This window comes from Oreochromis aureus, linkage group 14, assembly GCF_013358895.1.
Source record: "Oreochromis aureus strain Israel breed Guangdong linkage group 14, ZZ_aureus, whole genome shotgun sequence".
In the NCBI taxonomy this organism is placed as follows: Eukaryota; Metazoa; Chordata; class Actinopteri; order Cichliformes; family Cichlidae; genus Oreochromis; species Oreochromis aureus.
In genome coordinates, this window is record NC_052955.1 from 14,192,935 (window position 1) to 14,220,353 (window position 27,419).

The window sequence follows — 27,419 nt, forward strand, 5'->3', positions numbered from 1 at the left end:
AGACTTTAATGGAATCTGTGGGGTTCTATTTTTTTTTTCTGTAAACAACAGAAAATTAATTTAAAGGAATGTAGGTATTTAAACCTGAGATCTAAGATAAACCTAACAGGTAGTTTTGCTGAAATGGATGTTAGAAAGCTAAAAAACAAAACAAAACTTAAGATGTTTAATACACATTTTTTCTTTACATCCAGTCAATCAACTCTGATAATTAAAATGAAACTGATTTACAAGTTCACTCAGCTACCTTAAGGAGCTCAGTTAATTAATAAACTTAAATCAACTTAGCTAACAGATTATGTTAGTTAAGCTAAAATAGATTCTAAGTTAAAAGAACTACTAAAGCATTTGAATTAACTAAAAACCCAAGTCAACTGAACTAGGACAAGAGTTTAAACAATAGATTATTTTAATTTAGCTGAAAGGGTTTTCCCAAGTAAAATGACAATTAAAGGAGTTGAACTGACTAACAAATCTCAGTCAACTAAACTAAGACGAAAGTTTAGACAACATGTGATTTTTCATTAAGATAACAATTGGTTGTGTTATAAGAACAAACTCTATTTCTTGACTTAACTTAAAATTTTAAGGCAGCCCTTTACCTCATATTTTTAAGTTGAAACAACAAGTTATATTTTACAGTGCACCTGTCCTGCTGTCATTATTTAATCCCTGGGCCTAAAAAACCAGCTGTGAAGGGCCCAACCTAATTGTGACAGATTAGCCGCGTATCAGCTGACTCGTTTGGAGCTTGGAGCGATTTCAAGCCTGCACAGTGATCACAGATCCCCGTGGAAACAGAGCTGCAGGGATCTGATGTTACAGTAAGTGCGACTTTATGTCAAGATGGGACCATTACTGATGTTATGCTGCCATCACTGCAAGGTCAATGAGCAGCATTTGTCAAAGCCTTGACACATGACATGTGACTCATGGAAATTGGCAGACTTTGCAGCTAATGGTATAGTCAGCTACCTCACATGGCATATGTGCCCATCCAATGCAGGATTAGTTTGCACAGCATTGTAAACAAACACGTTTAGTTTGGATGTCAGTAAAGGGTATTAACATTAATTCTGACCTAAAGGGGTAAACAGTGATAAGCTGATAACATTTCGAGTAAGTAAGAAGCACAACGAAAACACAAGCATAAAAGACACCTTTCCCTGTTTATTCACTCATATATCTATTAATTTCATGCCTATGTTTATATGATATCCTTAGTATGAGGAGTGTCTCAAGAGTATTTGGGCTGCAGTAACAATATTCAAACAGATACAGTATATAGGGGGAAAAAATTGGTTTTTACAATAATATAATGTATTCTGACATCTTTGCACTCTGCACCATAAATCTCCTAGACTTTAGGTGCCTCTTTTATGCTTGAATAAGTCATAGGTTAGTGTTAAATAGCTAAAAAGGTGGTCAAAATTAATTTATAAAATTATAAAAAAAATATATTTTATTAAACCCTTTATAAAGCCTGGAGAACTTAGAACATCTGGCTCCTTGGAGGCTATTTTTTTTTTCTTTTTTGTTTTTTTAAATGAGTGTTGACTTGAGACTTTTACACAGCATATATGCTGTAAAAAAAAGCTACAGTGAACAGACAATATGTAATAATAATAATAATAATAATAATAGTAATAATAATAGTTTTACTTAGCTAAATAAGTAAAACTATTGCCAGCAGAAACTGTTAATTACTCGTATTGTAGCCTACTAATTTTACATTTTGCTATTAATAAACATTTATTTATAGCACACTAAACTACAAACTGTATAGCATGGTTACAAAGTTTACATATCAAGTTAATGAGTTTAAACAGTTGAACAATTCCTTTGATTTTTACAGTTACTCTGTTTCAAACTAGCTGCTGAACAGATTTCCAGCACATCAAGCTAAAGCTAATTAGCTACTAGCTAGCTATCAAATATTAACCATTTTTTAAATCAATGACTGTATAAGATTTTGTTCAATATATATATATATATATATATATATATATATACTTTAAGATTTAATGAGTGATATTTAGGTCCTCTTGGATTAAGTCAGTTATTCTGTGTGCTAACTCGCTAACCATGAAAGCTAAAACCGTGACTGAAAGTGATACAGATATTTTTTTATCCATATCTGCAAGAAAAACATTCACATTTTTCACATGTGAAATATTCATATATACGTAATAAAATATGAAAGCATATTAAATTTACACAATTTAGGGTTATTATTGACTATATTCATATTTATTTACTAACCCACATCATAGCTTAACTACAAAATAATAAATTAACATAATCTTATAGTACACAGTTAAAAACTGCAATGGGATGACAGCTAAATCTAACACAACATACTGCAAAGATTTAAAGGACAAAGTCAACCCTTCTGCTTAATATTAATGAGGCTTGTAAGTTTAAAAATCCTTGTCATGAGGGGTTAAAGTGGGATTTGGCAGGTGGGGAACACCAAGACAGGGTCTTAGTCTTAAGAATCACTTAGAAAAAGGGCACATAAGACATTGTTTTGTAAGCTCCAGTAGGTTTTTCCTTGTGTACAACCTGTGATCTGCTGACCTGGGTTTCTACTCTGATATTCATTGCTCTCTCTGATGATGCAACCAACTGAATTCAACAATATCTAAGCAGATGTTACACAGGCTATATGGCTGATTTGTTTATACCTTGATGTCTGCTACCCTTGATGTAACCTAGTAACATTGCCCTAGCTGTAACCAGTCAAGCGCACTGCATTACTGTAAACTAACCAGTGTACCCTGCACTAGTCTGAACAGTATTTTCTTAAAATTTAAATGACTTAAATTTGTTTTGCAAGACATTTCACAAAAACATAATTTAGCAACACATCACCTACAGATCCAAAATTTTATTTAAGCACTCTAAAATGAATCAGAACATTACACGTAAATTTTAACTTACTAGTCCATAAAAATGTCACACGCTGAACAATGATTACTTTTGAAAATAACCTTTGATCTTCGTTTCCTTTCTTCCTCTGTCACTGTCACACATTAACATTTTTTCTTTCCCTGGGAAATACAGCAACTGTCCACTTTTTGATAAACTGCACAGAAACAGTTGTGAGTGTTTGGTGACATTTGTTAAGTTGATTAAAAAGTTGCATTTAAAACTACCTTCCATTTAAAAAAATGTTACTCTGTTTGTGCTCACTTCAGTTTATTTACTTCTGCACCATGAATGGATCACTGCAACAACAAAAAAGGGATGTGTTGAAAGTGTAAGTGGGCCTTGGGATGTCAGTTTTTTTCTTGTTACTGAGTAAGTACCACCAAGCTGCCCCTGACAGCCTGCAGCACATGAAGAATGAACTCATTCAATAGTGATATACAGTGGTGCCCCATTCCCGATTTCCTCTTTTTTTCTGTTTGTCACACTTAAATGTTTCAGATCATCAAACAAATGTAAATATTAGACAAAGATAACACAAGTTAACACAAAATCTCGTTTTTAAATGAAAGCCTTTATTATTAAGTGAAAAAAATGACCCTGTGTGAAAAAGTAAATGGCCCCTAAACCTAATAACTGGTTGGGCCACCTTTAGCAGCAACAACTGCAATCAAGCGTTTGCAATAACTGAGTTTACAGCACTGTGGAGGTATTCTGGCAGAATCATCTTTGCAGAATTGTTGTAATTCAGCCACATTGGAGAGTTTTCGAGCATGAACCACCTTTTTAAGCTCATGCCACAGCATATCAATTGAATTCTAGGCCACTCCGAAGGCTTCATTTTTGTTTTTTTTAAGCCATTCAAAGGTGGACTTGGTGGTGTTTATTGGATCATTGTCCTGCTGCAGAACCAAAGTGTGCTTGAGGTCAGAAGCAGATGGCTAGACATTCTCCTTTTCTGCTTTTTTGAAATGCGGTGTTACTTTTACACCAGATGTAATGGGACACACGTCCCAAAATGTTCAACTTTTGTCTTGTCAGTCCACAGAGCATCTTCCCAAAAGTCTTGGGGATCATCAAGATGTTTTCTCCCAAAACTGATTTGAGCCATTACGTTCCTTTTGCTAAGCAGTGGTTTTCATCTTGGAACTTGGCCTTGTAGGTAGTTTTTGCCCAGTCTCTTTCTTATTGAGGAGTCATGAACACCTGACCATAACTCAGCCAAGTGAGGCCTGCAGTTCTTTGGATGTTGTTCTGGGGTCTTTTTAAGCTCTTGGATGAGTCATCCTTGTGGTCTTAGAGTACTGATTCATGTTTTTGCCATTTGTAGATAATGGCTCTCACTGTAGTACCACAGCTTTAGAAATGGCTTTATAAACCTTACCAGACTAAGAGATCTCAATTACTTTATTTCTTATTTTTTCACACAGAAACTGCATTTTATGTTTACTTGTGTTATCTTTGTCTAATATTTACATTTGTCTGATGATCTGAAACATTTAAGTGTGACAAACATAGAAAAAACAGGAAATCCGGAAAGGGGCAAAAAAAATTTCACCACTGTACAATAATCTGTCTGTCAGATTTAATTCCTCATTAACTGAAGGTGCAGGAATGCTGTTCCAGATTGTTCCGGCCCACTTTAACCCCTGCTTGTCATGGAAATACTCAGGAAAGATTACAACATAAAACACTGGTTCACAATTCCAAATGGTTAAAATAAAGACAACTGAGTGGTTTTATAATTAATATTTACAGAGTTTGAATCTAGTCTTTTTTTAAAAAATAATTATTGTAAGTATTATAAAAAATACTATTATAAGCATTATTACAAATGGGTTGATTTTTCTTTTCCTTTAAAGCTTTCTTAGAGCTTAAGGAGTGCCATGTTGACTCTACAAACATAATTATTCTTGCAGGTAGAGGTGAGAAAGAGTATGGGGAATAACTGAAAAATGTATGAATGAAAGCCCTTACCCATGAACCCAAGGACAAGCATGTTCTGGGGGCAGGCTCTCCACTCTTTCAATTTTTTTTTTACAAAAAGATGAAAAAGAAAGTGAGCTTAAATGAAAGGTAGAGAAGGAATGGTACAAATTGAAGGGAGGGGTAGCAAGATGTGCTGCACTCTCTGTCCCAAATCCAACTTATGCTTCTTAGAGGGGCTGATCAAGTAATGACATGGGGCTTGTTAGATTAGGCACCTAGGCCAACAGGAAATGAGACGTGCGGCGAGAGGATCAGCAGAGAGAGGGGAAAAAACAGAGAGGGAGAGAGAGACTGCTTAAAGGGATAAGCAGTGATGGGCAGAGTAAAGTTCAAGTGTCACAGAGTTAGCATATATCAGTGTGCATAAAAAGATGAGCGCAGGGTTGGAGCTCGAGTGTTGAAAGCATGTGAGAGGATGCACAATCAAAGGGAGTAGTTTTCATGTTATGAGTTTGAGGACTTAAAGAGATGAAAGCCAGAGATCAGAACAGTTAAGTCAATACTCAATCAATCAGCCAAAGTCCTACTGCTCAGAAACAGATGGTGTCTTTTTTTCCTTTCTTTCGTTTTTTTTCTTTTTCTGGCGACAGACGTGAAAAATAATACAGAAATTCCTGTTTTCTCTCTTGCGCTTGTGCAGCACGTTGAAAGGAGGATGCTGTGTGTCTCATTCAGTAAAGAGGATTTCACACTGTGCGTCACGCCACGATCGAGGATCTCTCTCTGAAGTCCATTTGAAACATTTACAGCTGCAGTCAAAATTATTCAACCCCTTTATCCTGCCGGTGTAAACAATAAAACTCAATGAAAATATTTATTTATTCACTACACTGTAGTGAACAAAGACAAAACATCTTCACATAATTAAACTTCGACAGGGTCAATCTGTTCAGTTGGGAATCATGAATCACTGTGAATCCATTTCACCTGCTGTGGTTCAGATGAAAGTGACAACAGGTGTACTGGAGAGGATCACAAAAGTGGAATGGTTTTGCATGTGGTAGCCACAGACCATTACTCTCTCTTTATACACTCTGAATGATTTTTCTGCAATTTTGCTTTTTCTTAGTGATCTTGCTGCTACTTTTGCATGAGACAGTACCTGCAGTCCATTCAGGTTGCACAGGCAGTCCAGCTCGTCCAGGAGAGCACATCCCCATCCATGTGTACTATTGCAAGAAGTTTTGTTGCGTCTCCCAGAACAGTCTCAAGAGTGTGGAGGAGATACTAGGAAATGGATCATTACAAGGAGGAGAGCTGCATTACTGGTATCTGCTCCTTGGTACAAGGAGGAACAGGAGGTGATAGATGATAGGGATTGACATCCTTCAGTGCAGCATGTGTTCACTGACACAGACTGACATCATGCAGCCCATTCATTTCCCAGATGATGTTGCAGGCATTACAATATTCGCCACAGCATCTTCCGACTCTTTCACACCATCCACATCTGCTCAGTGTGAACATACTGTGATCTGTTGAGAGAAAAGTCCTACCAGTTCTGCTGTTTTTTGGCAGATGCACAGAGCACAGGACATTCTAAAGAACATTTGGCACTAATGCCGCCCTCATGCAGTCTGATTCTGACAATTTGCTCGGAAACATGCACATACGCGGCCCATTGGAGGTCGTTCTGTAGGGCTCTGTCAACGGTCCTCCTGTTCCTCCTCGCACAAAGGAGCATATACCAGTCCTGCTTGTTGATGCACTTCTACGGCTCTGTCTATGTCCTCATGTAATGACTGATAGACTGTCATGAGAGATGCAAATAACTCTGTTGGCCAGTAGTGACAAGGGCACTAACACAAAACAAAACTAGAGCAAAATCAATCAGGAGGGATAAGGAGAGAGCAACAATCTGTGGCCACTACAAGTAAAACCCTCTTTTATTTGCATTAAATGTATTCACAATGATCTATCATTCCTAACTGGACAGACTGATATGCCTGAGGTTTAACTGACTGTGTGTGATACTGTGACGATCAAGCAGTGCATTTTGCCATAATGGTTAATATACGTTTCTGATCGTTTCTGACAAATGTTCCTGTCTTTTGTGTTCTGCTCCTAATATTCTCATATTCACTAATATTGAATTCACTAATATTCCTTTCCTTTTGTGCTGCAGCTGTTTTGCTTAAATCTCACTGATGATTTTAAAAGGGATTTAAATCCGGGGACATGTTTCCTGAACCAGTGTTTTAACATTTAGAAGTGCTGGGGTCGCCGTCTTCCCAGAAAAACTCATCATTAAGAAAGTACAGCTTTCTTCCAATGATCTAAGATGCTTTGCTCTGTAACAGAGTACCAAATCTCCACGTCTTATGGTCTTTTTGGCAGGCTTTGACCATCTGACCCATGACATACTGCTGATCCAATTGTCCTCATGGTTCCAATTCACTTTCATCACTTCAATAAAACAATTCTCTGAACTCAGCAGGATTATGTGATTTGGTTCTTGCATATTCAAGTTGTCGTCTATGTGTTTGTGGAAAAACTGAGATGAGCAAGGTTTCTGTTATTTCTGTTAGCAGGTTATTTTTTCCCAGTTGTTATTTTTCAATGTGTGATTCTGCTAAACTTTGAAACTTGATTAACTAAGGCTACGTTCACACTGCAGGTCTTAATGCTCAATTCCGATTTTTTGATCAAATCCGATTTTTTTGTCTGCTTGTTCACACTACAAATAAAATGCGACAGCAAACGCGCTCTAGTGTGAACCCTCAAAGCGGCCCGCATGCGCAAAAGAAGACGTCACATACAACGCGCTCTGTTTAGACCCAGAGCAAACAATATTGTTTGACTGATGGCCCTTAATATAAAGACTTGTTTCGGACTTTACGTTTCCCAATTTTGCTTTAAGTTATAAAGTTATTTTGTTATTTACATATGGCCTAATAATTATCCTTATTGCTGTTTTAGAGGAGCGGTGCTTCAAAGGATAGTTGCAGATTTCTGTCAGAATCTGCAGATTATACAGTACAAATAAAATGTTCACGTTTCTCCAACGTTGTCTTCCCAACAGTTTCACTGACATCTACACTGGATGGCCAGGAAGCGTTCACGATGTCTTCTCGGGCGCTTCTCCGGCGCTGATAATTGGCGTCTGTCTTGTGTCAGTTACGTAAAAGACGGATTTAATGTGACATGATCATTCAAACAGCAGTCGCTTTCTAAAACATCAGATATGTATCGGATGTGACCATAATAACAACTGTTGGCCCTTTTTTAAAAGATACAGTTAGATAGCAGACTTTCAGCTTTAATTTAAAGGGTTGCACAACAAATTTAGCATGAACTCTTCAGGAATTACAGCCATTTTTATACATAGTCTTCTATTTTCAGAGGCTTAAAATAGTTTCATCAATTACCTGACAAGCAGTTTTATGGCTAGATCAAGCCAAGATTAACTTGTACCAGAATGACAGGAAAATAAAAATATGGAGAAGGCGCGAAACAGTTCATGATCCAAAGCATGCCACATGATCTGTCAAACACGGTGGAGACAATATTATATCATGGGCAGTGGGTCACTAGTGTTTTTTGATGATGTGACTGCTGCTAAACTCTCTGCTCAAATTCAGCCAAATGCTGCAAAACTGATCAGGCAGTAAAGTGCAAATGGATGATGACCCAAAGCAAACTGCAAAAGCATCCCAAGAGTATTGCAAGGCAACAAAATTGGATATAGAAAATAAATGTGAGGCTGAGAGGCGCAAACAAGCAACAACTGAAGGTGGCAGCAGTAACGGCTTAGCAGAGCATCTTAAGGGAGGAAACACAGCATCTGATCTTCTGAAAACGGGAGACTATTTAAAAAAAATATCTGTAATTCCTCAACAGTTAATCCAAAGTTTTTGTTAAATAGCTGAATTTGCAATTCAACCACATCTTGAATGTCTCACTTAAAAATCCAGGGTGATGGCGTGCAGTTTCAAAAACAAAACAAAATTATAAAACAGCCCTACACAACAAATTATGGACCTATTTGCATTCTGTTATGGATTATGATTAATAATGATATTATTTAGAAAGTCTCAGGAGAACATTAAACCCAAGCAGAGGCTATTTTTCTTTGGTCTTGTTTAGTTCCTGTCCTGTTCTCAGGCTTCAAACAACCCAAACACCTTGGTGTGATGCCTGAGAGGCAAAATACTGGGGAAAAGGGCATCAAAGCACTTGCTCTTCCCTTCTTGTCTTTGACTGCTGCACAGTTTCTGTAAGGCTATGAATTCCTCTGGTCTTTCATTTTTGACACCTGCACAGCATGAAAACAGCATCTAGAGATTCACAGTCAGAAAATTAAGCGGAATATGGAAAAGTGACCTGGTCCAACATACTGGAAGAGTTCCCGCTATCCCATTGCATTCTCAGTATGATAACTATTTCTGGAAATTAGTTTGAATAACTCCTCCTGTTGTGGAACACTAAGTTAATGAATAATAGAAATAAAAACACTTTTGCTCAGGTATTTCCATGTTTACCTCTGAGACATTCATCTTTAATGGGAGACATTGTGAACCCATGTCGCTGAGGTAAAGCCAAAGTGAAACCAGCTTCTTTAAGGATGGCTCTGTTCCATCAGTTGCATCAGTGAAACACCACAGCAAACTACCAACTACAGCAGGAACCTGAAATGATCAGTGTGCTTTTCCCTGCCACAGTATGATGCCTGTGAAACAGGTCCTTGTATAATCACCAGAGCACACTGCTCGGTGGGGACTTTTTTTTCAGTGCTGATGCAAAACCTGGGCAAACATAACCTGAAAGGATGAACACGACATCAAGTGAGAAAATATGGAGTGGGTGGAGAGTTGTTTTTGCAGGCGGGGGGGGCACAAGTCATTTAAGTTTAGGCATTGCGTGCTGGGAAAATACTCACTCTGCATTGGAGAGAAGAAGACCTCAGACATGGGTGCAGCCTTGGTCCATTTGTACTGAGGGACAGGCTTTCCATGACTGGACTTACAGCTCAGAGTCACATTGCCCTTCACCACTGGGTTCCCTGTCATGGTGCACACTGGGGGAGAAGGAGGGACTGGGCAGAGGGACAGATAATGTTAGTGATTTAAAACATGTGTGATAAGAAGCTACACCAGCAGCCCCATTTACTGAACTTCTATGGTTGTAATGCAGTGCCGGCGATGTGGAAATGTCTCAGGGCAGTAGCCACGCCGCAAAAAAAAGTAAGTTTCAATCTGCTGCTGGAGGATGACATAACAACCTGAGAGCCCAGCGAATCCCTAAACAGCAGATGAGTTTTATGTGGACAGTGCTTTCTCATATAAATATATGATTTTTGACAGACTGGTCTAATCCTAAATCCTTTAAAATATGCTTAGCATTTACTTCGCCTGAACTTCCAAATCCGAGGAAATGTGTGAGCTGCACTGCAGACTTTCTGATTACATCTAACCTTTGAAATTCCTCTGACGCTGCGGACCATTACCTTTGACATTAAGGCTCATCTCCCCAGAAATGCCAGGAGCTCCGGGGATGATGACAATACACATGTAGCGACCAGAGTCGGATTCCTGGGTGTTATTGATGTAGATGGAGAGGTTGGCCGAGGGCATGGCCACACTGAAGCCCACTCTTTTTGTGAACTCGTTCTGACCGTGTCCGACCTCACCTGAGCTAAAGTTTATCACCTGCACGAAGAGAACACATCCACAGAAACACAGACATCACTACATCGATATGGATTATTTCATTCAAATGAAACATTTTTTGAATTCTGCTTGATATTAAGATGTGCAGATTACCATGTCCTTCATAAAGATAATCCTGGCATGTACAGATGGTGGATGTTGAATTTTAGCCTGATTTTCTGTTTGAGATAATCTCACAGGCATCGGAAACTGTTTAGATTATATTAATCATATAAACACACACAAACATAGTGCATGTGCAGGCATATGCAAGTTCACTAGCAGCGTGTGCTGCGTAAGAGAGGTACAGCACAATGTAGGGCTCAAGTGTCATTAGAGGCATATTTTCCTTCCTAACGCCCACCCCTTCTTCCTTCCACTATGAATTAGACACCATCAGTGGTTTTAGAAATAATCCTAATCTCTACATATCAACATGTTTCACAAATCACTACGGGTTAGTCAGAATGTAACATTGTCATGCAATGCAACATTACTCTTTTCCTCTTGCTTAAATTAAACGATAAGAAGATCTAAACACAGCTTTAAATACAGTCTTTAAACTGATATTGTACGATAGAAAATAATCTACGCAAAGTAGTTCAGTTCGTTGTTTGAGCTCTAATAGTTTTTGCATTAGATGTAAAGCTTCTGTAGCGCTAGCCAGAGAACCAACCAGCAAACTGTACTTTACTCTAATCTCTTTAAAGAGGCTCTCGATTGTCTTTGCACCAGAGGTCAGAGCAGCTATTCAGCACAACGTTACACTGCTTCGGCTGTGCCCTTCTCACCTGCTTGGACTCGTTCCCAGAGAAGTACCAAATGACAGAGTTTTTGGAAATGTCTCCGCTGGGGCTGTACCACGCTTGTAACACCACCATCTGGCCTTGTACCACCTCCATCTCTTTTCTGGGGAACTCCACCTTCTTTGTGTCACCTGGAACCAAAACAGTGATAACAAGGGTTTAAAAAGCACTTCTTATTATGACCTCGACGGAGCAGCTGAACAGCAGTCTTGACTGCTTTTTGCAGAAAGCCAGGTTGCTATGGCAATACAATAAGTCAGTTTAACTTCTGCGTTTGTTTTATTCGACTTATTTCTGGGGATTAGATTGAATCCATTTTTTTGCAGGGCTTCAACAAGTGATCATTATTTTGCAGTTATGGAAGATATCAAAGATATTCACATAATAACATTAAGCAGAGAGAAGCAGCACTGATTTTCACTGATATAAGAAGCTGAAGCAATAATTTTTAATAATACTTTGGTATAAAAATCACCCTGATTCTATTTTAAGTTGTCTGAATATCAATAACAAGTTTTCTTTTGTTTTTGTTCTGTAAATGTCTGCCATCGTCATGGCCATGTAAGAGATATTAGTTGAGTGATTTTAACCATCTTTCTTCGCAGTAATTGCTTTGCACTTCAATATGAAAAGAACTAATCAGGAAACCAGAACATCAGAGACGTAGCAGCTCATCCATCTCATGATCCTTCACAATTCCCAGGTCATTGCCCATCATATGACAAATGTGAGTTGACCTTGAACACAAGTTGTGTATTTTTAAGTAAGTGTCACTAAAATCTTGCCAGGACTAGAACAGGAGGACTAGTAAACTGTGGCATAAGTGGCATACGCTCATCGTTCTTTAAACTGGATGAACCAAAATTAGCGGCATAAAAACTTTTGAATAGCACAAAAACAATAACTAAAATCGTCAAAAGACTTAATGGCTTCATTGTAACATCTTCATATGTAGTAAAAACTCAATGATAACATTGCAGAAGGTGGAGATTACTACTTTAGTTTCTCTGATCTGAGCACTCTTGACAATTTTAATTTAAATCAGTATCTCTTAAGTTATTATCTATGGCAAAACAAGCTTACATTAGTGGTGGCAAAACAACAAAGATCTAAATCACCACACATCCAGCCTCTAAATTCTCAAATTTAGTCTTCATAAAAGATTTACACTACAGGAGATTAAGTCTCTTTCCATCACTTTATACTGTTCTGCATGCGAAACGAGCAAACGGCGAACGAGAAAACAAATCTTAACCCTTCGTATCAATACATTAAAATTTCAACCCTTTATTTTTATTGGAGGATATTAACGCTTTTCTTTTCACTCATGTGACCCCCCCCCACACACCCACACACCAGCAATGTTTCATTGTTAAGATGCAAATTAAAACGTTATATTTGGTTCTTCATCTGATAAAGGTTTAAGACATAAAGAAAGTAGAATTTTGGCTTATCTCAAACTAATTTTAGGTACTTTCTTAAAATCATCAACCAAAAGTGTCCACTATCTCGCTACTGTTAACATTCAGATGAAGCTGATGTGGTTGGAAAATGCTTCCTCTTAAACTCTTAAATACATTTGCACATAGAAAAGAAACCAAAGACGATGAGAAGAAGGAGGTGGAATGATGATAGGAGGTGAGAAATGAAAAAACAAAAGAGATCTTTTTGAACTCACAGGGTGCCCAGTCACCCGAACCAGACACCTGAAGCTGGATCAACTGATCCCAGCAGCTGGTCTCCGTCTGAGTCTCCAGTTTGGAGCTTGGTTTAAAAAACTAAAGCCAAGGACGTGAAAAAGAACCACTGCTGCTATATCCTTTAACTGCTGCAAGTGAAACAGTGAAAAGTGTCCCTCGTGCGCTCAAATGGATGGCAGGGTGTAGCAGAGAGGAGTGAGAGGCAGCGTTATGATCCATAGACATCCAGCTGAGATCCCCACATCTGTTCATGCAGACACGCCTTCCTTCTCTCCCAGAGTGAAGCCATGCAGGGGCAGGAGAATTAGGCAGAGGGTGGTGGTGTGGGGTGGGCTGAATGGGGCACAGATGAAAAGGAGGAAAGTGTGTGTGCGTGTATAAAGCACCAAAAAATGAAACAGAACTTGTTTTTTTTTCACATGCACTTTTTCCTGCAGTGACTCAGTGCTTTCTTATTCCTCCTGGGACAATGTGACCCTGCAAATGTGGTGCTCCTATCCCTTAATTTCTCAATCTCTGAATCTGGTAAGTCCTGCTGACTAATCCCTCAACAATCTCAGACTCAATCCTCTCACCTCATGTGAGCAAAAGAGCTCAGCTGTACACAGATATGATGTAACACACGGTCATTTCTCCCACCAATACCAGGGTCACGATCATCACAGCAACATGTAGGCTTTTCAATTACAAAACTGCGGGGTGGTTACGGGGTTAGGGTGACCTCAGCTGAACCTGTTTGTGGATCCTGCAAATGATGCAATCAGAAACATTTGATAGAAGAAAATTATCTATGAAATATTTTTCATGGCAGAAAGCAACTTGACTCCTGCATTCAACCCTAACACCTCTGATGTCAGGCGCATTTTTTGGATTGCGATCACATGGTGCACATGAGGGACAGTGCAGTTTGATCTCCCTTTGGGTGAATGTGCAAATACACAGGTGAACCTTGACCTTTAACTAGGCAGTACTGAAACTGATAAGACCCTTAAACTTATGAATTACACAGAGGCACGCTAACAATTAGTAGATGTAGCAGAGCTGCTCATTCATACTCAAACTGGGGCTCATCATCTGTTGGCATCTAATCGCATAAATACTGGATACTAAAATGCGGACACAGTGTTGGTTGTAGATAAAAGGGACGTCACCAACTGAGGGGAGATCTACCCTGCTTTTATTTTTCATCATCACATGAAAAGATGTCAAAAGCTGTGATGTATACTGGGACACGTAAACGAAAGGAAAACATTCTTCCTTTAATCAGAAAGCGCGCCTCCTTGTTCCTCATTTGCTCGTGCCAGCCATGTTGAGGAGTAAAGCCATCTATTGGGCATGTATGCATGAGATTAATATCTTTATCGCCGCCATCATCACCACCACCATGCCCGCATCAGCCGTCAGATCAGCCTGTTTTTGATTGGTAATGTACAGCAGCCCGGGGTACAGCGAAATCATCTATTTTCAGATCTGAAACATAGATTTTTCCCTCGCAAATCCTGTTAGCTCTCCGATTTCATTTCCACCAGCTATCGTCTTTACTATCATGCCCATCAATAAAGCAATATGTACGTGCTGCAACAACTGTGTAATATTATTGCATAAATGGTCTTGTTTGTGATGTAGCTGTGTGGCGTATCTCCGACTTCTCTAAATTGTCACATGCTCAGTGTACGCTGATCAAAATACAGCGTGTACAAAAGGCCCAATTAGAGAGGACCAGCTTTTTTTCTGCAGGGTTAGGGTGCAGAGAGCTTGCAGCAGGAGTGCATGCAAACAGCATTTCTGAATGATACACAGAGATTTTGTGATGAAGCACGATAATAACCTGTAGTCTTCTAAGTCCAGACTATTCTTGTGCTTCTTTGAGCAGGTTTATCCTCAGAACTGTGTCATTCAATTGTTTATTAAATGAAGTAAAATCTTCACTAATCCGTGCCTGTCTCCATCTGGGATGAGTGTGTGTGTGTATGTGCATACGTGTGTGTGTGTGTGTGTGTTTGTCTGTGTCTGTATGTCAGCAGACTCAGATACAAAGACTGTTCAACATGTCGATATGGATATAAATCAACTTAAATCCCTCACCAGAGGTAAAAAATCAGGAAAAGCTACTAATAAAAGAGGATACTGGAGGAAATGATACTAGGTAGCCTCAGCTAACCTTGCCCTAATTATATTTTCCTAAAGGCTATTGTTCAGCCTAGCCACGCTTTGATTCTGCTAATAGGATTCTTTCCTTTTTGAATAAACAACATTTAAAAAAATATATTACTAATATTTTTCCTGGGGGGCATCTTGGTGGATTCTCAGCTGCAAAAGCATTTAAGATGGCAACGAAACTGTACTAACAAAGAACAGAACAACAAGCCCAGTCAACCATGTCATGCATGCTGGAGCTGGAGCACAATTAGGAGACCAAATGTGTTTCCTGTAGTACCGACAGTCGTCCATAGGGGGAAGCACTTTCATATGAAACCAGAGATCCTCTGATGGTAGATAAAACCCCAGTGGAAACCATCATTTCGCTAGAGCAGCTAAATTTAAGTCCCAGCAGATGAATAAATAACTGTAAACAGATGCAACGCAGTAAGTAAGTAATCACAGACTTATATAAAAACGAAATGTTGAAAAAGCAGCCTCGGCAAGTGTCTAAAAATACACAAAGTAGTGCCTCACTTACTCAGACACGTGTAATTAGCATGTCTAACAGGGCATCCAAACCTATTTTTGCTGTGTTATGATCAAGTGAAGGATAAAACGTCGCCCCCCTGCCTTCCGCCCCCAAGCCCTCAGGTAGCCATGTAGTCCTGTGTGAAGATAAACTGATCCTCTTTAACCAGCCTTACTCTATCTCCCCGAGTAATCTCTGCTTCCACCCATGTCTTTCCCTCGTGTGAGTCTCTCTCTGGAGCTAAAGGTTTAGCTGAGGCTGATATTAACTCTTGATTTCCACCTCTTCCCCCCCTTTTCCATAATCAAAACAGCAGAGGTGGGCTTTTGCTGTAAAATGACCTAACAAACGATATATTTTAATTTTAATTAGACAGTAAACACAATCTCACATTTTCATGCCATTTTTTAATCACTATTCCAATCTTATTAACCATTCAATGAACTTTTATGCTGTAGGTTACATTCACCAATTCACACAGGCAGATTTTTAAACCACCTATTTAATGTATACAACTCTTATCTATAGAAAACTGGAGGAGCCAGTCAGAACCACTGACCTTCTTCCATATTTAGTTTAATCTGTTGTTTGTTGTCCTTAAACCACTGAAAATGCCCTGAAGCAACACAAAACAGAAAATGGAAAATCATATGGTGCTGAATCTGCGAGCACTTCATGTATGTAAATGAAGAGGAGACAGGTGAATAAATGAAATTGCGAGAAGTAGAAGGCAAAGAACGTGGATGATTTTAAAGACCTGGGGTCAAGCATCCTAAGCGAGAGACAAGCGTATAAGAGAGGTGAAGAAGAGAGTGCAGGCAGAGAGGTGTGGGTGGAGATGGATGTCAGGAGTGATTTGTGACAGACTGAGAGCAGCAGGAATGAAAGGGAAGGTTTACAAGATAGTAGTGAGACCTGCTATGATGTATGGTTTGGAGACGGTGGTGATAAAAAAAATGGAAAAAACAGGAGGCCGAGCTGGAGATGGAAGAGTTGAAGATGTTAAGAATTCCACTGGGAATGATCGGCATGGACAGGACTAAAAATGAGTACATCAGAAGGAGAGCTCAAGTTGAGCAGTTGGGAGACAAGTTACAGAGGCAAGGGTGAGAAAGTTTGGACATGTGCAGAGGAGGAATAATGGATTTATGGGACAAAGGGTGTTGAAGATGGAGCTGCCAGGCAGGAGGAAAAGACGAAGGCCAATTCGGTCCATCCAAAGATTGACTGGATTGAATCCAATAGAAGGCATGCAGATGACTAGTGTGGCAGAAGAAGATGCTAGGGATGCTTTATTGGCACAGTTATGGCCCTGTCATATCAACTGGGCATTTTTTAAACACCTCAGCATACCTGAGTATTATGCTGACCATCCCTTTATGACCACAGTGTATCCATCTTCACCAGATCTCAATCCAATGGAGTTACTTTGGGAACAGGAGATCTGCTGCAACTGTGTGATGCTGTCATGTCAATATGGACCAAAATCTGAGGAATGTCTCCAGCACCTGTTGAATCTGCTCTATAGAGAATTCTAAGGCAAAAGGGGATCTGCAGCAACCTGATGCTAGTCAGGTCAATATGTACCAAAATCTGTGGCTAGCAAGTGTATGCTCTAGGAAACTTAGGGCAAGTGTCCCAACTTCATTCTAGTAAGGCATACCTATATTATGTGATACATGTTGTCATCATTCTCCCACAAATGATTATCTGAAAAGGAGCGGCTGTAATATGGTTAGTTTGAAGTCTGTGAAGTGACTTTCAGTGATTTTCAGAATTTAATCCAGAAGGTCCAACGGCGTTTGGAAAGTCTTCAAGAGTCATATTCCTATTTTATTTAAACCCACAGCGAGGAGTCAACAGGATCTCATTTAGTAGGACTTCTCTATATCCTCAGCTGAAAAGGAAAAAAATAAGACACCAAAAGCCAGTTGAGTAAACATCTCAAAGATTGTGTGTGTGTGTGTGGGTGTGTGTGTGTGTGTGTGTGTGTGCTCAGATTTGCCATATTGGAGGTGATATAACCAGGTGTTTCCCAGAAACAGAAAAATAAATAATAACGACTCTTTTTATACATGATAATACCTGAAAAGAGAAAACAAGATTAAAATGAGACTTTCATTTTTATGTATCCAGTTTTATGTTACCATACATATATTATAACTGTCAGGATCCTGGGTCTCTCGACCCAGCGTTTTGAGTTCCTTGTGTCTTTTGTATTATGGTTGATGTTTAAGGTTCTCTTTGTATCTTAGTTTATAAGATAAGATAACCTTTATTAGTCCCATGCGTGGGAAATTTGTTTTGTTACAGCAGTGGACAGTGCAAAGTTACATAGAAAATTTAGAGAAAAACACTGGAATAAGATATCAATAAGAAACTGTACACAACAGAATAGAATAAAATAAAATACTATATACAATCGAATAAAATAGAATACAAATGCTATATACAATTGAGTATAATACAACAATGCCAGAAAAGAGTAATGCACTTAGTGTTATTGCTATTGCACATGTGTGGATGTGTGTGTTTGATCAGTTGAAGTCTTTGTTGTGGAGTCTGACAGCAGTAGGGAGTAGTTAGACACTATTATTCCATAGTGTCCAGTGTTCTTGTTTAGGTTTCCTGTGTATTTAATCGGTTTCCCTCGTGTAGTCGCCCTCTGTGTCTGTGCTTCCTCATTCCGTCATGTGCACCTCCATGTTCTCTTTCTCCCTCCAGGCTGTCTCTGTGTACTTCCTGTTTTACTTTGAAGGTCTGTGTGTCATGTTAGTGTATTCTGCTTTGCTTCCTTGCCTCATCAGTTCTGTTTACTCCCAGCTGTGTTTCCCTCCTGTTTCCCATTCCCTGATTGCCCCTGTGAATATATAAGCCCTGTGTTTTCTTCTGCTGTTTGCTGGATTGTCTATGTTGTCTCCCTACATTTCTGCCCTGTGTCATCTTCCCTAGTCTCCCTGCGTCTCTGATTCCATGTTTCAGGTCGTAGGTCATCTTTAGGTTCTGTTTCATTCCCGCTACATTTTTTTTCTAAAAAGCGACACGAGGATAGTCCTCCCCAGCTGCTATCAGGGCAGACGATGTTCACACCTGGTATTCGCGCCGACGAAATCTGGCAAGTTAAAGCAGGGTTTATCATGTCCCTTTAAGACTTGACGGGGTGCTCACATGACTCTACTACCTGTGGTTATCGCTTATATTCACTGTGAATAAAGCTCCCTCTCAGTAAAGTCAGAGCCTGCTCGTGGGTCCTTCCTCTCTTCACTTCCATACGGCTCACCTCGTCAGCCGTGACAATAGCATGCAAAATCTTCTGGAAACCTGCTTAGGAATCATGTTTTTGTGAATAAACAAACACAAGTATCTTAATAAAAAGCCACATGAAAACATCTGTGGCAGCTGACAAATTTCTGTTATCTCCCATAATGTATAGCGTGACACATGATTAATTAAAATGGAGATCATATGTTTGCACTTACAGCTGCTCTGGATGAAGCACTGCTCATGTAAGCTGTATAGCATGTTCAGTCTGCACTGAGCTTTTCATCTGGGTCAGAGGGGCCACAAAATCTTAAGAGTGACCGTGCAAATGCCTGGCCATGCAGAATAAAACAATATGAACATAAATAATTTAAAACACTAGACTCCTTTTGCTCATTACAATCTTTCATTACACTGGCTGATTAAGAGATCTCAATGACCTTGAGCTTTACTTTTATCGAGGAGTTCAGCAAGTGAGAAAGCCATTGCAAAGAGATTTTCCAGATTTTTTTAAAGTCAAACGAGGACAAACATGAACAAAGATTAAAACTGAGCCAAAAAAAAATGGGTTATTCTCTGATTTTTTTTTGACAGACAGGACCAGCAGGAATGTAGGACAACAAAATAGCCTTGTTGGTGTAAAACTGCATACTGGACTGACCCTACAGGCTTCAAGCAGATGGTGCTTCAATAATAAATATTTGGGGAAGGCTCCTTTAAATTGGATTACATTAGTGTAATCTCTGCAGCTATTTTAAACCATTTTGAGTGTGCTATCTCATCACAGTAGCTTTAATCCCTCTTAACTTTTGATTGTGTTTAAATTGATTCTCCTCGCACACATGGCTCCCAACTCCCACAACCTCCCTCTGGTTCTCACAGCAAAGTCGCATGATTTTACTCTCACATGCAAAAACAGACACATGTGTAGTCATGCACACACACACACAAATATACACACACACACACGCAAAACTGAAGACTGTTCACCTTGAGGTCGTAGCAGATGCAGCGGCCCACTCACATTAGAAAGGTGGCTGCTGCGAACATGCAGCATTGTTTCCCACTGGACTAAATTTAGTTTGAGTGAATGTGGAAATATTCGGGTGAAAGTAAACATTAACACAGGCCTAGAAACCAGTCCGTCACAATCTGGCAACCATCGGTCAAACTACCCCCACTGGATCGGGAAAACCTTTTTGCATTTGCTTTGGTAGCCAACAATAACTGCATCCTCTACTCTGTGAGTGAAACTTTAAAAAGTATGATGAAAACCAGAAACAGAGACTAGGTACCTTAAAAGGAAATGCTGCACTTTTTGTTGGCTGCAGCGCTGCAGGGCTTTTTAAGGTCAATGTTTTCTGTTTCTGATAATCAGGCAACCACAACAATCTGATAGTGACCAAAACAATGAAAAGAAGGATTTTGGTGCAGCACGCGTTTTGCTATCACTTTCACTTAGCAAGGTTTCTGGTTTTTCCTAACTAGTTCTCGAACAAATTCCACATGATGTCACATGAGAAACCTCTACATACGGATTCTGGTCCATGTACACAGAAATAATATTATCCACTATGATTAAAGTATGAACTGTGATTAAAGCATTAACCATATATTTGAAGCAGGCGGAAGCTAGGCTAGGCTAAGCTAAGCTAAGCTAACTGCCAGGCTGACCAAGGAGTTAAAATGGTATTAAAGTTTTCTGGTTAACTTTAACCCAACCTAATGTTAAGTTAAAGTTTAAGTGATTATTGCCATCTTTTTATGTTTTCTCATGGTATGCTCCATCTCATGTAAAGCTGTTGAACTGAGGATTAAACTGGGCTTGACTTTAAAAGATTAAATTGCAAATCAAATCGGTCAGAAAAACCACAGTTATGTTTATTTTAATCCAAATTATTGAGCGCTATTTTGAATGGTGGAGCCAAATTATTGACCCGCGCAGTATTTTTCACATATCATTTTAAATATGTTGTTAGGGCTGGGCGATACTTTTAAATTTTGCCCATGTCGGTAAATTCGGTATTTAAAAAAAGAAAGAAAAGGCACGTGCAGGTTGGCGATGTTCATGTCCCTTTAAGGCGCTGTGCTACGTTACAGACTTGACGGGGTGGAGTCACATGACTCTACTAAAAGACGTGAACTGAGGACGATTTAAATGTTGAAGCAGCAGCGACGGAGGTAGAGCTGGTGACAGAGTGACAAAAAAAAATGCATCATCAATGTGGATCAAAAAAATGGAGCCACTATCAGTCATTCTACAACCTCTATGGTAGACCCATGTGTTCAACGCAATACAAGTCACAGATTTAACTGCACAATATCATTTTGATTTTAGGCCATATCGCCCAATATGTTGTTAATTCAAAGAACGTGGCTTAATTAAATTCGAGGATTAAAAACAACCAGGTTAGTTGGTTTATGTGTTTGCTTGAGCTTCAAGCTTTCTGACACAAAGTATACTTCGTAGTGAAATACCATAAACACACAAAAAAGATCTCTTTTTCATGATTACACCACGCTTTGTTATGAGACTGGATTGCTCAGACACAACTAAAAACAATGAAAGAAACATAAAACAATATAACATCGCCAGCACACTTAGACTAAGGGGCCATAACTTTATTTATTTAGTTATTTATTTGACTAGGATGAGACAACTGGCATCACTCTTATGCCTGTTTACTTTGGAGCCTGAAAGCAGAGGAATGTGGCTGGCATTTTCCTCATGTGAGCTCTACAGCATGTTTAGTCTGTACTAACTTCTTAAATCTTAAACTAACTCACCCAGCAACATGTAAATAGTAAAAAAAAATGGCGAAACTATATTAATGGTCACCAGGAATTTAAATAAGACAAAAAGACGTGTACTGACTCACCATTCAGTCAAATCTTGTTAAAAAATTTGACGCCTTTGCAGCTTTTTTACATGCAGATGAACCTTTTACTGCGAATGCACAACATTTCACAATACAGCTTCATTCATGATAAATGACTCTGGATCATTTCTCATTATGGTTATCAAGAAAAGTGAGAATTAAAACCTACATAACTATATCCCCTCCACCACACTGTCATACTCGTATGTTTTCCAGTTTGGCTGGTAATTGACTCGACGGGGCAAACAACATCTTTGGCGTTATGATTTCTATTAATGACTATTTCTATTTTAACTTTTGACTCAGTAACTGCCGAGTTCCAAACCTGCTCTGGCATTAACGTCAGCACAAAAACTTTAAAAAGCTCCTGTAGGTGTAATGTGTAGTTGGCCAAGGAATTTGATCCATTTAGTGTAGCAAGCTGTACCTAATAACGTAGCCAGTGAGTGTCAGTATCAGTTGAAAAAAGACACCTTTAAACATAAACATCAGAAGCAATAAAAACCGGAGAGCCATGACCCTTCATGTCCTCTCTGACACTGCATTCTGCCAACGCAAAGGTAAATATGAGGATCAGTTGCCTCTAAAGCACTGAGGCAAACGCTGCGTGATATATTGTACGCTTAAATCAGAGTCAAAGATAACACACCCTGTAGCTGCTCACAGTCTGAACTATTTATAACAGCAACTTAATGAACATTAAATCATCTAAAATGAGATTACTACCATTACAACCTTTGATAATCATCTTTATTCACAAAGCTCGCATCAGTGAAAACTAAATAGAGATCAGTAAATTTTCACCCTATTAGTTCTTTCCCCTCCTCTCTTAAGGAGTGTAACAACAGTTCAGTCAGAGAACCATTGTACACGCTTGGCTTTTTGTCCTTTGACTCTGATCCTGAAAGCCCTACATGTCTTCTTACAGCCCTGACATACAGAAAATTTAACCGCAATGCTCTTTTTTGTGAACACAGCGCAATACAAGAAACTGGGAAGCAGAGGAACAGTTTTCTATAGTCAGAGAAAGAAGGAGGGTGCAGTGGGCTGAGCCTTTGATCACATGCAAATACCGCTCACACAGGGGATATAGGTGTTTATGTGGGAAAACAAAGACTTCTATTGTAGGACAACTTCTGTGACTTATGCAAGTTGAATTGAAAAAAAAAAGGTAACATCCGTACATGTTGGCATTAATGTATCACTTGTATAAATGTTCCAAACTGGTAAAAAAATTAGCTGAATATGACCACAGTAGCTGTTGTGGTGACTTGGTTTGTCTGATTTGAATTAGCAGATGCCAGCCAGAAGCCTTTTCATCCCAGCTGTCCATCTCGAGTCCCGCAGTGCACTTCCTAACCCCTCTTCCAGCCAGCTCTTGGGTCCTCGTGGCAGGGAATGAAAGGCAAGCTGAGAGCTTAAATGGGTCTGCAATGTTACACCACAACAGAGCCCATAACCACCATGCTACCCCTCACACCATCTCGGCTCTTTGAAGAAGATATTTATAAACCATTAGTGTGGCAGCAGGGTGAAGCTTGGCTGTTCTATCTCCCAGATCTGTCATGTGTTACCATGCACAAGGCGAGCTGTGCTGACAAGAGTGACAGGGTGAGGGCTGAAAGGGCCTCTGCTGAACAAGTCCAGGGTCGAACATGACGGCTAAGGCCCCCTCTTGCCACTTTACTGCCTGTGGGACACGGGGAGGGCTTAATGCAGTCAGACTGTAATTAAGGAGCTGAGTGATCTGATTTCAGATTTCCACTGAGCACTCGGCTGAGAGGAATTACAGGATGAGGCTCATAATCTGTATACAACATCAGATGCCTCACAAGTTCATCACAGGAGGACGTGCGGGTGAGAAGTAAATTAGATGCTGCTTTCACTTTCTGGAGACTGGAACAGTCGTCTTTCTCGTGTCTGTTTATTAAGGAACAGTTTGAGTTTTTTAGCACTAACACAGATGAATCTCTTCCTATCAGCTTAAGTACAGATGTGTCAATATGGTAAGTTATTACAGGTTTACAGCTAATAATGATCACAGAATTTCTTGACCAAGCATAATAAGCCAATGCTACAGTGGTTCCTCAGAGACCCCGGACACCAAAGGACTGTGTTTAAAATTCTCCCAGGTTTTAAGGTGTCAACCTGAAAGCAGGATTTAAGACTCAGAAGGCCATGGTATAAACAGAAAAAAAGATGTCCTGAATTCAACTTTTACCAGACAGACTTAGGGCAAGTGTCAAATCTTAGCCGCAGGTTTTTTTGAAGTACAATCCAATCGATATATGTGACTTTGAAGTTCCTAATCAATGTGATCAGCATGGTTCTTTCATGGATGGAGACTTTTAATTGATGCACAAACCACATCTGCCTTCACATCTTCTGCCTTCAGAATATGTGCCTTTAACAGACATGTAAAGCATGCATTTAACAACTGTTGTGACCATCAGCCACACAGGCCTAGAGACCGGTTGGCGACTCCCTGTCAATCTTCAGTTGCTAAGGAAAAAAGCCGTCTGGCAAGTGGTTGTTTTCTGTTGCTAGGTGAAATCAGCCACAAAGAAGGTACTGCACCAAAATCCTCCTTCTGATTGCTTTTGTTGATAGTAGCTTGCTGAAGTCACTGTTGTTTGCATGAAAGATGTCAACTTATCTCCAAAAACTGGTTAACTACAACCAAACGCTAGTGAAATTTGAAAAAGTTCAACACAAGTTTTTTTTAAAATGTCTTACCACTTCCACCATAAAGTTTCAAAAGGTGCAACTCTTACTTTGAAGGCAAACAGTCTTTGTTTCCTGTTTGCATGTTTTACTGCCACTCAGTGAGTAACTGCCAAGTCTTTGCAGACAAGGGTCACAAAATTCATATTAATCTCAATCACAATTTCAGCTTCCCACAAGTGAAGATGATTGAGTGACACTGAAAATGCTCACACCACCAAAAGATGACAAAGCAAAAGCAAAAGCAAAGCAGGCGCTCCCTCAATCAATGCCTGACCACGTATCTGCAGATGTCAATGAACCTTGTAGTTTTCTGGACTAGTTTGAATGAGTAACCCTAGAAGTACTTTAGTACACCTCAGTACACGACTCATGAAAAATCTCTAATTACCATATTTTGCACCTGCAAGAGAAAAACCTACAAATAAATATGCAATAAGATCAGGCACACAAAAATAACTACACTTTTCAATTTCCTTTAGCAAAACAGTAGCTTTTGTACCATACACAGGTTTGAATCCCCGTCATTTGACATGTAACTACCCTGTAAAATTAATACAGGGAATGTGCTACCAAACAGCTGTCTATAAACAAACCAAGGACATGCAGATAGTTTCATTAATTTAGAGTCTTATGTGTTGTGGTTCTGGGTCCTCTTCACCCAGCATTTTGAGTTTCTTGTATTCTAGTGATATTTTGTATTATGTTTATGTTCAGGTTCCTTTATAGTCTTAGTTATTCTATTTTGAGTCTCTTATATTCCCTGTTTAGTTCTTGGATTATTAGGTTCCCCTGTGTGTCTTTGCCCTCTGTGTCTCTCTCTGTGTGTCTGTGTCTTATGTGTTTGTATGAGCCTTTACGTCTTGTTTCCCTCCTTGTGTTCCATTCTATGTTTCCCCCTCCTATCAGGTTTATCCATGTTTCCCCAGCCGCCATGGCTCCTCTTTCTCTTTCGTGCTCCCTTGTGTTCCCTCGCTCCCTCCTGTCAGCCTTTCCTCCACTCCTCTGTCAAACTTCTGTCACTCTTGCATTCCTTCATTTCCTGTTTTATTGTGAAGGTCTTTGTTCCATGTTCAGGGTTTCCCTCAGTCCAGTGTCGTGTTCTCCCTCATTCCTAGCTGTGTGTTTCTCTGTGTTAGTTCAGGTTTCAAGATTCACAGTTTAGGTTAGTTTTGCATTTCTTTGACAGTCCAGCAATAAATCTGAGTCCTTGTGTTAAATCCTGCCTGGCGAGTCTGCTTTTGGGTCCAATCCTGCCTGCTCCACACACAGTTTATGACATTATGTCTGAAAATCTGACAAACCAAAGTCCAGTATTCTCTCTTATTTTAGCTCTGGCTCTTTAGATCATTAGAGTGAACCGCTATATTTATTTTCTAAATTCTAAATAGTAATCTTAGTTCTTTGTAGGTACCACGTAGTGTACTATAGTGACCAAAACAGTTGTGCCACATAAAACGAGCTAAAGCCAATTAAGCTCACTAAAACTGGGAAGCTGGGAAAAAAATTTCTTCTTTGATCCATCAGTACTATGCAAATATTATTTAGTTCAGTTTTGACCTGTACATTTGGTGGAAAAAATTAAAGTAATTTCATATCATACGAAACATTTAATCCTTTGATATAATAAAAAAAATCCAACTGCTGTAAAATCTTTAAACTATCACAACACACAACTATCCTTTTGAGGAAAAAAGTCCCATTTGAAATATGCTAACACGCCTTATATCTCAATGTCTATCTTTACCTTAAGCATATAAATGAAGTGATCAATAATTAATACCTGATGGACATGCCATTACATAGGTGGAATCTATATTTTAAAAAATCCTAATTATAGCATGCTATTTTAACATGTATCTAGGAGATAGGTAATACAAATCACTTCATGCATTTGGGTAGAGCACACATGAGTCAAATTGTGAAAAGTAGTTTACTATTTCAAAACAAAAGGGCATATAAAGTCTGTAGCTTTTAACAAGGAACTGGACTTGAATTGAATATATAATGAAATTATTATATAAAGCTTCAAAGAGACAGGCATCAAGAAGAGACAGGATCAGATGGTCGGTAGTCATGACCCTGTTGGGCATCATCCCTTTCCATACATATCCAACTGTCTGAATTATGCAGATGAATACAGCTGACACTTTCGCCCACCTACCCACATGTTCATCTACAGAATCACTGAAGGGTCTGGCCAAAGGTGAGAGTAGCAACAGGAAAAGACTCTAATCTAACTAACATGAGCAAAGTTCTTTGTCTTTCATTCTGTTCTCTCATAATTTAACCAAATGCAGCACTTTCCCATGTGATGTCTTACATCTAAAATCTAAGTTGCTAACTCCGTTAGGTTTTGAGCAATCAATCATATTAGACTCATTACCTGGTAACACAAAGCTTAAAAGGGGTAAATGTTGTGAAAAGACCTATATTAACCTAAAACCTGATCTGTTCCTAAAACAAAGCAATTTGTTCTGTACCTGGACCTGACCAAATGAAAAATGAAGCTTAAGAATATAAAACACACAAAGCAACAGCAGTAAAACTCTTGATTTCTGAGTGAAAATGCTGTGAATAATATCCCTTCTAGTGCTATGTTTAAAATAGCCCAACAAAGCAGCATTACCAGTATACTATGAATGGCTGTGCAGTGTGGCACAGTCTGCCTACAAAGAGATGCAGCGATTTGATAAATGGATTGGTCCTTATATAGTGCTGTTCTATTCTACTGGAGCACTCAAAGCGCTTTATACAACGTGCCTCATTTCCCCATTCACACACATTCAGACAAGCTTTGTTTTCTATGC

The 27,419-nt window shown here is 39.2% G+C and overlaps 1 protein-coding gene across 2 annotated transcripts in view; it reads right to left on the bottom strand.

Annotated features, from left to right (window-relative positions):
- The window catches only part of esamb (endothelial cell adhesion molecule b), a 60,880-nt gene that overhangs the window by 10,731 nt on the left and 22,730 nt on the right, over positions 1-27,419 (bottom strand). Inside the window, exons 1-4 of one of the 2 annotated variants that reach the window (XM_031760201.2) lie at positions 13,053-13,384; positions 11,360-11,505; positions 10,367-10,568; positions 9,800-9,955 (exon numbers count right to left, since the gene is read on the bottom strand). In XM_031760201.2, coding sequence (XP_031616061.1) covers positions 9,800-9,955; positions 10,367-10,568; positions 11,360-11,470 — 469 coding nt within the window. In that variant the 5' untranslated portion in view covers positions 11,471-11,505; positions 13,053-13,384. Of the gene's footprint in view, positions 1-9,799; positions 9,956-10,366; positions 10,569-11,359; positions 11,506-13,052; positions 13,385-27,419 lie in introns of those variants that run through there. The other variant, XM_039598309.1, reaches the window with a different exon arrangement.